The 12784-nt window shown below is 40.8% G+C and overlaps 1 protein-coding gene across 1 annotated transcript in view; it reads left to right on the top strand.

Moving 5' to 3' along the window:
- cwf19l1 (CWF19 like cell cycle control factor 1) overlaps positions 1 to 11000 on the top strand; it is a 15884-nt gene extending 4884 nt beyond the window's left edge. Inside the window, exons 4-14 of the mRNA XM_038267141.1 lie at positions 620 to 721; positions 3346 to 3560; positions 3637 to 3752; positions 3829 to 3913; positions 4045 to 4197; positions 6407 to 6551; positions 8165 to 8244; positions 9729 to 9938; positions 10021 to 10140; positions 10224 to 10321; positions 10716 to 11000. Coding sequence (XP_038123069.1) covers positions 620 to 721; positions 3346 to 3560; positions 3637 to 3752; positions 3829 to 3913; positions 4045 to 4197; positions 6407 to 6551; positions 8165 to 8244; positions 9729 to 9938; positions 10021 to 10140; positions 10224 to 10321; positions 10716 to 10860 — 1469 coding nt within the window. The 3' untranslated portion in view covers positions 10861 to 11000. The remainder of the gene's footprint in view (positions 1 to 619; positions 722 to 3345; positions 3561 to 3636; positions 3753 to 3828; positions 3914 to 4044; positions 4198 to 6406; positions 6552 to 8164; positions 8245 to 9728; positions 9939 to 10020; positions 10141 to 10223; positions 10322 to 10715) is intronic.
- The last annotated feature ends 1784 nt before the right edge of the window (positions 11001 to 12784 follow it).

The raw sequence follows: 12784 nt of genomic DNA, 5'->3' as shown, positions 1-12784 counted from the left end.
TTGACTGTCGAATTAACTAAGGGGTTTCAAAGTTAGCTGCATCACATTAGAACATCAATCTAATAAAACGTATTTTCCCAAACACTTCCTTCCTTATTTGTGACTCATGATTTAGATCCTCTACATCTATCTTACTTGGAATGAGGAAATTCAAACCTTAAAGAAAAAAAAGAAAATAATATAACAAAGAAAAAGGGAAGTATGAGCTGAAATGGGATCATGATGCTGCCACTTCCGTGTTTCGCTGTGATGAGCTCTGAAACTTTTCACTTTGTTGAGCAGAAAAGGAATCGTGCTTCATCAGCCTGAAGCTTTGGGATTATTTGGTTGTTGGGATGTTTCCCTTGTCTCATAATTTCACTTTTATAAATCTAGCAAGCTTAGCTTAATGCAGTTAAAGAGGCTGTTTTCACCCTGATTGAATCTTTTATACGACTTTATGTTTTAATTTGCAGAAAGTAGAACGTCTGTTTATTTAGGAAACCAGCCTCTTGCATGTTTTATGTTGTTTAATACAGTTAAATCGGTTTGGTTTGCAACAGACCTTCATGATGATTGAACCTTTTCTGGACGCTTTGAGTTCATTCGCTAATTTTTAACGTCTGTTTCCTTTTTCCAGCTCCGATCCACACTTACATACTGGGTGCAGCGAGTCAGGAGACGGCGAAGAACTTCCCTAACTCTGATGGATCTGAACTGGCTGAAAACATCACATATTTAGGTGAGACTGCAAAGATCAGATCTGCACTTTCATTGAAAAAAGATATCATGGAAGCTGGATAATAATAGTAGGTAAAAATGTTCCAGTCTCGTATATTAAATCAGATAAAACAATGAAAGTTTTATTATATATAGATGATTCATATTGAGGACTGAGTTTTAAGATCAACATGCATCAAATATATACTTTAAGACAATTCCTCCTGTTAGAAATTTAAAACATAGTTTTATTTATCCAGGGTTACGTCTGGAAAACATGAAAGAAAGGAAAAGATACAGAAATAAACCAATGAGAGGATTGATCCTGTCAGAAAAATAAAACTGCTTCATATTATGCTTCAAATAAGTATATATGTAGAAATAAGTATTGAAGATGCTGATATTTTTCTCAGTAAATCTATTTCTAGAGGTTCTATTAACATGATATTTTCACTGGATGTCGGTAACAATCATTGTAATCCACACAAACATAGAAATGAAACCATAGATGTTCAGGTTTTTATCAGCCATCATTTGGGACGGAACCAAATGCTGATAAGTAGCAGGATTGCTTTCTGATTACTGAGAGATTTCAGCTGGTTTCTTTGCTTTTCATGCCTTTTTGCGCCTTCCTTTCTACGGGTGTTCAATACTTCTTCCCTTTGCCATTCTACGTTATTACACATAACTTAAGCCCCTGTCACACCTTGACGATTTAGAGTAGTGTGTGTCAGATGTTGGCAAGCTGGCACACGACAACATACGGAAGTATCCCAGCGTGGTCCATCAGTTCCAGGTCAGTTATCTGATGGCTGACAGACGTTCAGTGTCAGTTCCTCATCAGTCGTGGCGTCTAGCTGATCCTTAACCTCTGCGTAACTTATCCAGAACTTCTCTCCAACATATCAGCGTATCTGCCGTGTTCCAGACGAGCGCTGAACGTGTTTCTACCTTCCAGCTACTGTATAATGGCGTATTGGCAGCGTTTTGGTATAAAGGGGGTTCACAGGAGGAAACCGTCAGTTCTCCTCCAGACTTCATCCCCATCATAGGGGTGAGCCAGAAGGTGAGTGATGGATCCTCCCTGCGTTCACGCCCACCACCAACACACTTCCTAGCAGACATGACGCTCAATCTGCTGCCACCAGAAACCTTCTTTCTTTTAATTTTTTATTCATTTTCTTGGCGGGCGGGCGCCTCAGAGCGCATCGCTGCCCCCCTCAGGACACTGTGCATCATTTCCTGGGCATTGCACTGCTGTGCGATATGCAGAAGTTAGGCTGTCGTTGGACAGAAGTTCTGGACTCATTATGAATACTCTATGTATACGCCCAAAACTGAAAAAGTACATAGAAGTTAAGCGTATGCCAGCAGACGCTGGATAAATCAGCAAGGTGTGACGGGGGCCTTAATTTCTGCACATCTATAATTTGATTTCTTTATAATAGGGATGCACGATATAATCGGCCCCCTATCGGTATCGGCCTTAAAACTGAATATCGGACATCGGCCACCCCACCGATATTTAACCCGATATTTGATCAGCTTCTGAGTTTCTAAAGTCTAAAAAATAAATAAAAAATACTACTTCTTCTTCTTCCTCAAAAACTTATTTTTTACAGACTTAAAAACTTCTAAAGACGAGGGAAAAAATATTGATCCATTAAAATATCCCAATATCTTCATATGCTGATATATTGCCATTTAAAAACACCATATCAATCTCTTTTACTAATGAAATATTGCTATATGTCATCGTTATGCTACGAAATCCCCCCAAAATTCACCAAATGTTGCCATATTTTTATATGTTGATATATTGACGCGGTATCGATCTATTTTACTAACAAAATCTCACAAGAATTCGCAAAATATCACGAGAGTTTGTAACAGAACGATGAAATTTCACGAGATTTTGAAAGTGAAATAGATCGATACCGCGTTTTTAAAAATCAATTTGATATCAGCATATGAAAATATATTTGAGTATATTATTTTTCAAAGTGTCAGAAATGGATAACAAAACTGCTATTTTCAATGACTACGTATTTTTGTCCAGCTTTAACATCGGTATCGATATCGGTTATCGGCTACATGAGTTTTAAAATATCGGCATATCGGATATCGGCCAAAATCCCAATATCCTGCATCCCTAGTTTATAAGTGCGGATTGTTACCGACATCTGGTGAAAAAGACGTGCTGAAAAATGTTCAATACTTTAACCCGCTGTAGATGGCAAAGACTGCCTGGTTTAAAATAGATAAGAATAATAGAAGTTGAATAAATTGGTCCTTTTATAAAACATTTTAGTTGCAGGAAAAAAAAATCATATCATGTTTTTACTTTAAATAAAATTTGATTAAATCTTAATTATTTTGTCTGTAATTTTGTCATTTTGCAGTTTTTTTGTTTTTTTTTTTAGGTTTCTAAAGCAAACCATTCTTTGAAAAACTGAGTTAATTTCTAGTTTCCCAATTATAAACCAAACCTGCTTAGCCGGTTAGGGATCCAGTTCTCCTCATCTTGTTCAAATATTAGCATAAATGTCCACAAAAACCTTCCAAAGTTTCGACTTTCCCCTTCGATCCGAGCAGCTCTGCTCATCGGGGATGTGAAAACGGCGCCTGCTTCATGCTGCGTTTCAGGTCGGCGCGGCGTGTTCACCGGAGCGTCCGGACTGCAGCTGGCCTACGTCAGCGGCAGGGAGGCCCTCCAGGAACCGGCCCCGGCCCACTGCTTCACCTCCAAGGACCTGTCGGCGCTCGTCACGTCGCTGAGCAGCAGCTCCAAGTTCAGGGGCGTGGACATCCTGCTGACGTCACAGTGGCCGCGTGGCGTGTGGCACTATGGAAACAACCCGGTAACCCAAACGTCTTCACGTATCCTGGTAGAAACGCTTCAAAGGATCCGTTTCCAAATGAATTTCTGTGCGACAGGAGCTGAACACAAAGTCTTGTGGAAGCGGCTCCATCGCCAGCCTCGCTGAGAAGCTGAAACCGCGTTATCACTTTGCTGCACTAGAGGGCGTTCACTATGAGAGGCTCCCATACAGGTAAAGAAGGCTTTACTTATATATTTATTAACCTCCTTTACACAAGAGTCTGATTCAGTCATCCTTTTTTCCTCAGAAATCATGTGGTTCTCCAGGAAAACGCTCAACATGTCAGCCGCTTCATCGCCCTGGCAGCCGTCAACAACCCCGCCAAGAAGAAGGTCGGTCTCATTCAATTATGTCCATCTAGAGATGAAGCTGCTTCCTAACTCAGACTATCTAAAGAGTGCAACGTTTATATCTATTTATACCAGAACGTATTTTCTTAGTTGTTATTTTACTGCGTCTGCAGTATCTGTACGCCTTCAACATCGTCCCCATGAAGAACATGGATCCCACGGAGCTGGTGAAGCAGCCTCAGGATGCAACAGAGAATCCCTACAGACGCTCCATTAAGGACAAGGCGGAGACAAAGAAAGCTGCGTTCAGCACCGCCGATGAGGAGGTACGACAAAAAAAAAACAGGAAATATCACTGATATTCAACAGCGTTTTAATGCATCATGAATCTTTAGAATTGGAGATTTTATTGATTATTTGTTCTGTTTTACCAAAGATGAGACTAAAATCAGATCAGGAGATATTTTAATCTAGTAGGCGCAGGTCTGATTTGAACCTACCTGGTGTCTCTGCATTAACTGCAGAAGTTACTTTGCTTTTCTCAGTGCAAAACGCTGCTTTAGCTTCAATCCTGCTGACTGGAAAAAAAAAAAAGAGAAAACGATTACAGATTTATTCTTTAAATTTCAAATTATGAGGCTCTAAGAAAAATGGTGGTGTGTTCAATATTTTTACCTACAGTAGATAGAAAAGACTGCCTGGTTTAAAATGGATCAGATTAATAGAAGTAAAAAAAATCATTTATAAAACGTTTTAGGTGCAAAAAAACACTAACAGAAAATATCACTGATATTCAACAGTAGTTCTAATACATCTTAAAAGCACATTTTTCCTCTTCTTGTAGCGTAAAAATGGATTCTTAAAGGAATTATGGAGAATTTTTTAAAAGACCAGCCCACTCCACTTAAAAAAATAAAAATAATTGTGCATGCGTACCTATTAGGGATGGAACGGTTTATGAAAACCCTTTTGAACCGTTCGGTTCGGTTCGCGTGTGTTGCGTTCGGTTCATGCGTTGCTCCTTTTTCTCATAGGCGAAGCGTTTACACTCCAGAGCAGAAGGTGGCGGTACTGCGACCAAAGCCAACCACCAGTAGTAAACAAGAAGAAGAAGAAGCGAAGCAGCGTAGCCGGGTGTAGCAGAAAAAAATCAGTTGTTGTGGAGAATTGTGTGGGTATGGCGAGTGGGAAAGAACAGGAGTTGGAAGACGCGCCAGCAGCACTTTATAGGTCTGCTGTATGGGACCACTTTGCATTTAGAGTGACCTACGATGACGGCGGGAAGAAAGCTGTGGATAAAAGTGCAACAGTGTGCAAGCATTGTGCAACACCCCTTTTGCACTAAATGATGTCATTTTTTAGACGGACCATCTTCCCCAGCCTGTTTCTTATACTATTAATGTCCTCCTGCTGTTGGGTAAATATCAGATCCGCTGCGCTAAATGGAGAAATTCTAAACCTTCCTTTCATTGTTTTATGAATGACTTTAAAATCTGTTTTAAGAAGATAAAAAATTACAAATATTCCAAAAAATTGAGACTTGATTTCTCCAAACATCTGCTATTTTCAGTGCATTCACCTTTTTGGTTACTATTATTTCCATGGCTCTGTCTATGTTTGTTTTAAATGTTTGCAGAGATAAATCTCCTGTTATTTGTTTTACTTCTTTGTTTTTCTTTTATTGTAATTAATCTTTATCTGGTCATGTTCACCTTTGCTTTCCTCTCTGAGTGTATTTTTTCATGTAAATGTTTGTTGACATAATAAAAAAAAAAAAAAGCATTGTGCAACACGTGTTATACTATACAAGACATAATAGATTTTCCTAACAATCAACCAAAAACCACGAAGCCGTGAACCGAACCGAACCGTGGATTTTGTGAACCGTTCCACCCCTTATACCTATATAGGGGACCCTAAAGTCATTGCAGGCTAACAAAGAAGCCAAACGACCCCCATTCCAAAGCAGTGGACCCGTTCATCCGTTTCTATTTGCATGTTTTCTAAACTAAATCAAGGCTTTGTAGGTCTACTGTATAAAACCTGGAACTAAACGCTATTTCTGACATTTTGGATTGAAAAATCTTCCTGGATGGAAGAGAAATGTCTTCAAACTTGGAAACAAAGTCCAGAGGATTGTTTTTTATTTTTTATTTTGGAATATAGGGAACTCAGTTAACTGACCGTTCAGACAGATGATCACTGCCTTTTGCTCCGTTGGTCACGTTAAGTCCTCCTCCACCACTCGGTGCCTGCGCCATCTTTATTAGTCGTAGCTGTCAGGTAGCGGCAGCGGGCCGAGGAGATCTCTCCGCTCAAAGCTTCAATGACTGAAACCGTAGCTCACCACATAGCTATGCCTGAAATTGCGCAGAGAAAGATAGCTAACGGGCCGAGCACGTAGGACGGCCTTACGTAAACATCTGAATGATTGACAACTAGGAGGACCACTTGGTTAGATGATCCACCTGGAAATAAAAGCTCGTCCTTTATACCTTTAAGCTGCTTCCTTCACCTTTTTTGTTTTTGGTCCAGGAGCCGGCCAGTCAGTTCTTCTTTGACCTGAGCTCAAAGGAGGGCGGGGCTTCTCGCGGCAGGAAGAGGCCCTGGGATGGAGACGGACGAGGGCGAGGAGGAGACGGGCGTCACCACGGCCAGCCCAACCAACCGCGCCGGCACCGTGAGTCTAAACCACAATATATGATCATGTTTTTATTAAGAGCAGCGGAATGAAGACTGAAACATTCAGCCAATAGAATGGAGGTTTAATACAGAATAAATCATCTTAAAGATTTAAAAATGTGTAACTGAAGACTAAAGGATCTCTAGGTCCGACATCCAGATCCCCTATAAGTTTGATCTGCCAGTATTTTAAGACGACGTTGCGTTTTCTTTTTCCTTTTTTGTGGTAAAAATCTCACAATTATGAAAAAATATGACTAAAGTGCCAAATTAAACAAAAAAAATTTGTAAATTGTAACAAAACATAAACAATGTGTAGCAAACAGGAAGGGAAAAATAAAAAAACTCCTGACTATAAACCAAGTAGATTTAAGTACCGTATTTTCCGGACTATAGAGCGCACTCAGAAAGTAAAAAAAAAAAAATTGACCTATATAGGTCGCTGATATCTACTGAACTGTCTCCCATCAAACCTGCAGGGGGCGCTCTACATTTAGCCCCTGGAGTAGAGAGGAAGAAGAATGCTAGCTGCTGTTAGCTTGTTAGCTCGCAGCAATAAGAGCTTCTACTGAAAGATGGAGCTACATCAGCTTTTTATTTCAGCTCTGCAGGAGTTGAGCTCTGTCTCTTCATCAGTTCAGCAGCTTTAATGCAGCAAATAAATGTCAAAATGTCTGAATTCTGGACATTTGTTCTCCGTAATGCCTGCTGCTAGCATGTTCTATTGCTAAATACAAATTAGCCCCTATTCTTTCATTTATAACTTTGACTTCCCTCTTTGGCGCTTAGAAAAAATCCACAGAAAAGCCGCACCTTTTAATAAGCCGCATGGTTTAAAGGTGGCTTATATTCCCGACAATACGGTAGTTGCATTTACTACAGTAACTTTTTGACAATAATGTACTTTTAGGAATAGTTTTACTGCACCGTCATTTTTATTTGAGTAATCTTTTTAAAATTTATTTGCTCTTTAGTAAAATGTCCGACAACGAGTTACTCGACTGTTTAACAAACAGGTTTCAACACAAGCGCTCCAGACAAAGTTAATATTAATGTCACAATGAGGAAGAGGATTAGAGCTCGTAAAGTAAAATCAGCTAACTTTAAAAAATAAAATTTTTTCCATTGGCCCTAATCCTCTTCCGTAGCTCCTTACTTTAAGGGAGTGTTGGCCTGGTGGTTGGAGCAGAACGCTTCTGCTCTGAGAAGGTTGCAAGTCCCCGGTTAGATCCCCTCAGCCTGCCGCTCTGGGTCCCTGAGCAAGACCCTTAATCCCACACTGCTCTCTGGGCGCCACACAATGGCAGCCCACTGCTCCCAGAAACAATAGCTTAAATGCAGATGTAAATTTCTCTGATGTGAGATCAATAAAGTTAAATTATTATTATTTTTTTCTCCTGACCTGATATCAGTGACGTGTGCAAGTCAAGATAATATCCAAAAAGGAGTGAATATCGTCTCTGGAGACACTTTACTCTGTTCTAACATGTATACGTCGCCTACTGTGACTTTTTGGCTTCTCCTCCCACCTCACCACCAGATGAGGCCTCCATGAATCATCAAAGCCCAGAAATGGGATTTAGAACATAACCTTTTTCTCCCCATGTGCAGCGCAGCCCACTGGTCCCTGCTGGTTCTGTCTGGCCAGTCCTCAAGTGGAGAAACATCTGGTCGTCAGTATAGGAACACATGTAAGTTTACGTCCTGGAAATCTGAACATGGAAACATTAACATCTTTATTTCCAGGAAGAAACGAGCAGAAACATTTGATCTATTCCCCATCTTCAGCTTATTAAAATGTTGTTTGTCACCGCCGGATCTGTGAAGGCCTCTGGGTTTTCTGTAGAACATCAGAGAACCCAGCAAACGGCTCAGGGAGGAAGTTCTGGTTCCATTTAAAGCTGGTCTGGGTTGCTTTGGATAAAAGCAGCAAACGATCTTTTTATATGTCACCTTAAACGCAACACCAACGACGATGCATGGTAGTGGCAGCATCATGCTGTGGGGATAGTTTTAATCAGCTGGAACAGAAGTAAATCGGGTAACCCTCTGGATGCTGCAGAAGATCCGATACTGGTTTCCAGTCAGTAGACTGGGATCAGGATTTAAAGGAGAAGTCCAGTCAGAAAGGAATAATCAATGGATCATTATTTATACCTAAAACTAATACATTTGTGGTGATTCAATTAATTTACCATTAATTAGTAAATGATCACTGAGTCTGAGAGCGGCCATTTTTGCGTAAATATAGTAGCCCCTCCCTCCTGCCATCTTCCAGCAGTGACGTCACGGTGCGGTAAGCCTAGCGCCATTCTCCCCGCTTTCCAAGCTAAATCAATGGGAACTACTAGACACATCTGCAATCAACAACAATTGTTGAAGATTTCCAGAGGACTTCACCATTGAAATTCACCAGAGCTATAGTGAAACTGACAATGCCCACGTGCATGGCAGCTGGATGCTGGAATACGTCGGGTAAAAGTGAAAAAATAGAGTTATTCCACCTTTCTGATTCCTGATCCTCCACGGACGGGTTGGTCGTTGGATCGCCAACTTGAAGAGGGAGGATTTGCCATCGAACTTCTGGCCAGAGAAAAAACCCGTAATATGTAGCCAACATTTGGAAGAAGAATGTTTTCAAGATGACTTGGATAATAGCGCGTTGTGACAAACACCAGATACAGCACTGGGACTTGATCAACAGCCGATACCGCACCGTGACAATGTCACTAACCAGTAGGTGGCAGTAGTGTTCTTTGACAAACATGGATGCCTCCAGTAAAGCACATTCACATGAAAATTACTCTGAATTAAAAACACTGATCATTTATTGAACAGGATGGAATCATTTCAGATTTAAAGAACTTTCAGAAGTTTGAATTCTGAATATGAGCAGATTTTTCCTTTAAAAAGCGATCGACAGCACGTTGTTTTAGTAAAGGACCAGTTTGGGAACTTTAGGTTTGTTTTAGGTTTTACTAACCTTTAAATATGGTGGAAAAAGTCCATGGAGCTGGAAGTACTGGATAGTTCTGTTTGAAAAGAGAAGAAGAAGAAAATGTATTGTCTGTATTCTAACCAGCAATAGCAATGGTTAAAAATAACATCTTTAAAGTCGGTCACGTCTCTAGAAAGGCAGCATGGAGGGAAATAAAGCCGTCTCTCTGTTGTGCAGTGTTACCTGGCTCTGGCTAAAGGCCCTCTGACCCCCCGCCATGTGCTCATCCTGCCCATCGGCCATTACCAGTCTGTGGTGGAGCTGAGCTCCGAGGTGGTGGAGGAGATGGAGAAGTACAAGACGGCCCTGAAGAACTTCTACAAGAGCAAAGGAGAACGCTGCGTGGTGTTTGAGAGGAACTACAAGAGTCAACATCTGCAGCTGCAGGTAGAACGACACTTTATATATAAAACAGAACAGGAAATATCTGATAGATCTTTGGATATTTTCAATCTGACCGTTTTTCCAGGTGGTTCCTGTTCCACTCAACCGCTGCACCACTGAGGACATCAAGGAGGCCTTTATGGTCCAGGCTCAGGAGCAAAACATGGAGCTGATGGAGATTCCTCAACACACCGACCTCAAACAGGTTCCGGCACCAGAACCTAAACTCAGATTAAACAGTGCAAACGAGCTGAATAATAAACTGTTTTTTTTACTGTCTGCGTTCAGATTGCTCCTCCAGGAACTCCTTACTTCTACGTAGAGCTGGACTCTGGGGAGAAACTCTACTACCGGATCCAGAAAAACTTTCCTCTGCAGTTTGGAAGGTGGGAAAAAACGGTTAAACTTCAAGGAACTGAACAGTTTTATCAAAACAAGTCCAAACTTTTTTCTTTGTTTATAAAGAATTTCTGTAGTTTAACTACAGGAGACTGGATTTGATTTGTTAGACTGGGAGATATATATGTATATATTCTACTTTGTAAGTCTCTTTGGATAAAAGTGTCTACTAACTGCATAAACGTTCTAAATTTAATTCAAACCATTGCCAAAGAGGGCGCCAGAGAGCTAATCAGTTATCACATTTAAAATTCCCTCCAATTCTGATTTATACACGAGAAAAACAACAGATTATAATTTAAACAGCTGATTGAAGTTGACTAAAGAGCTAAAAGGATTTGCCGTTTGACGCCACTGATGGAAATGTCCGTCTGTCCACAGGGAGGTTCTGGCCAGCGAGGTATTGCTGAACATCCCAACTCGAGCCGACTGGAAGGAGTGTAAACAGAGCCGAGAAGAGGAGGAGGACGGCTGCAAACGCCTGAGAGACGATTTCCAGCCGTACGACTTTGCCTGGGAAGACTGATGGAACACACGCCTGTTTAGCAGTAGATGTGGGGACATTCGGTGCAGATGCTTCAGTGTCGGATCAACGCTGGGTCGTCTTTTTTAGATTTAAGGTGGAATTTGTAATAAAAATATAAAAATGTCTTTTGTACGTTTGTGTATTAAGAGTAACTTTGAATCCTTGAGCCGTTCCTGTGATCTAAATGCTGATTCTGGATACAAAATGCTTATATTCAATGGAACATTTCACTTTTTGAATAATATGAGTACCGAAGGTTTTCCTTTGTGACTAAATCAGCTTTAAATTCACAAAACCTTCAGTTTGTTCACCATTTTCTGCTTTTGGCTTTCTATTTGAAGGCTTCAAACTATTAGCCTATTTTACGGCAGGCATCCCCAAAGTCGGTCCTGCAGGGCCGCTGTCCTGCAGGTTTTAGAGATTTCTTTGCTTCAGCACAGCTTAACTGAAAGCTGATTAAAAGGCTTTTTCTCAACAATCATAATCAGCTGTGCTAAAGCAGGGAAACCTCTAAAACCTGCAGAACAGCGGCCCTAAAGGACCCACTTTGGGGATGCCTGCTTTACGGGAAAAAAGTGCTGAAAAGTAAAAATCTTAAATGTTTACGTGTGCAAAAGTGATCTTCATACAAGGTGCAAAATTACTTTGCAGGTGCAAAAATTTTTGTATTTGTGGCTTCATTAATATACTAATGTAACCATCAAGGGACTTCAAACCTGAAACTTGCAGCTTTTAGCATATTATATATTTAAAATAATTTGTCAAACCCATTTAGGGATAAAACAGCCATGATTTATTATTGAAATAGTCAACTATTTGAGTAATAAATCGTTAACTGGAGTATAGAGACTAAAACATTCCTTCAGCTAACAGAACAACCCACTATGGGCCGGATTTATCAAGATCCAATTTTGCGTGCAGTAATTTGCGCTCGCAAACTGGAATTTTGCGCGAGGGGCTGAACCATGGTTTGCGGGTGATTTAACAAGAGCGATTGCGTAACTGGTGGCAGGTGCAAAACTGTTGGAGACGCCCTATTTAAATGATGGTTTTGCGCCTTTTTGTGGTTTGCGGCAAAGTAGTTTGTACAAACTAGTGCATTAAGAAATTTAAATCTTACAGTGACACCCCCACCCCCTCCAAAAAAAAAATATATATATATAAAAACGTTGGCAACCTTTATTCCCTAAGGTGGTATGTGGCTGAATTTCTACTTCACTGCAGTAAAAAAAAACAGGTGTTTTGTATTGGCCTGTAGAAAAATGCACATACCAAATGGCTCACAAGAAGTGACTGTGGATGAGATTACTGCGCGTACGCATCCCCGCAGCATTGGCATGATGCTCCACAGGCGCAGGGGGGAGGTCGGGGTTCTCCGGTAGGGCGTCAGGGTGACATGGCATTTAGAACGTCGGACAGCACTTCTGAAAAACGAGATTGGGAGATCCCAGCTCTCGCTGCAACCGTACGCTGGAATGACCCAGATGCAAAAAAGTGCAACGTTGCAAGGAGTTTAGTGATATCTGGTATTGCGTGGGTCCTCCTTGTGGCTGGCTCCAAATCCATTCAGAGTTCCCCCAACAGCTCCAAAATGGCAATGCTGGATAAACGAAATGTTTTGATGATCGTTTCCTCGTTCATTCCAAAAATATTCACACGGAGTGAAAAAAATGCGTTCTCTGCGTCTCCTTGCTTCATTTCCATGTCTCCTTCTTGCGACAATAACCGCTACCATGTGTGCGCAATTACGCATACAGACCATTTGCCCCTTCTTTTGAAACGTGTTAAATATAGAGTCAGATACCGTTAGCAAAATTGCTTTCAGGTTTGATAAATCACTTTGCGAGTGCTAAATTAATATATTTACATGTTCTCCTCCCATAAGACGCACTTTTGCGTGTAAACGCCCCATATTGCATATTCA

This window comes from Cyprinodon tularosa, unplaced genomic scaffold (genome assembly GCF_016077235.1).
Source record: "Cyprinodon tularosa strain WSP-4 unplaced genomic scaffold, ASM1607723v1 ctg663, whole genome shotgun sequence".
NCBI lineage: Eukaryota > Metazoa > Chordata > Actinopteri > Cyprinodontiformes > Cyprinodontidae > Cyprinodon > Cyprinodon tularosa.
This window is presented reverse-complemented; position numbering and strand designations above follow the sequence as displayed.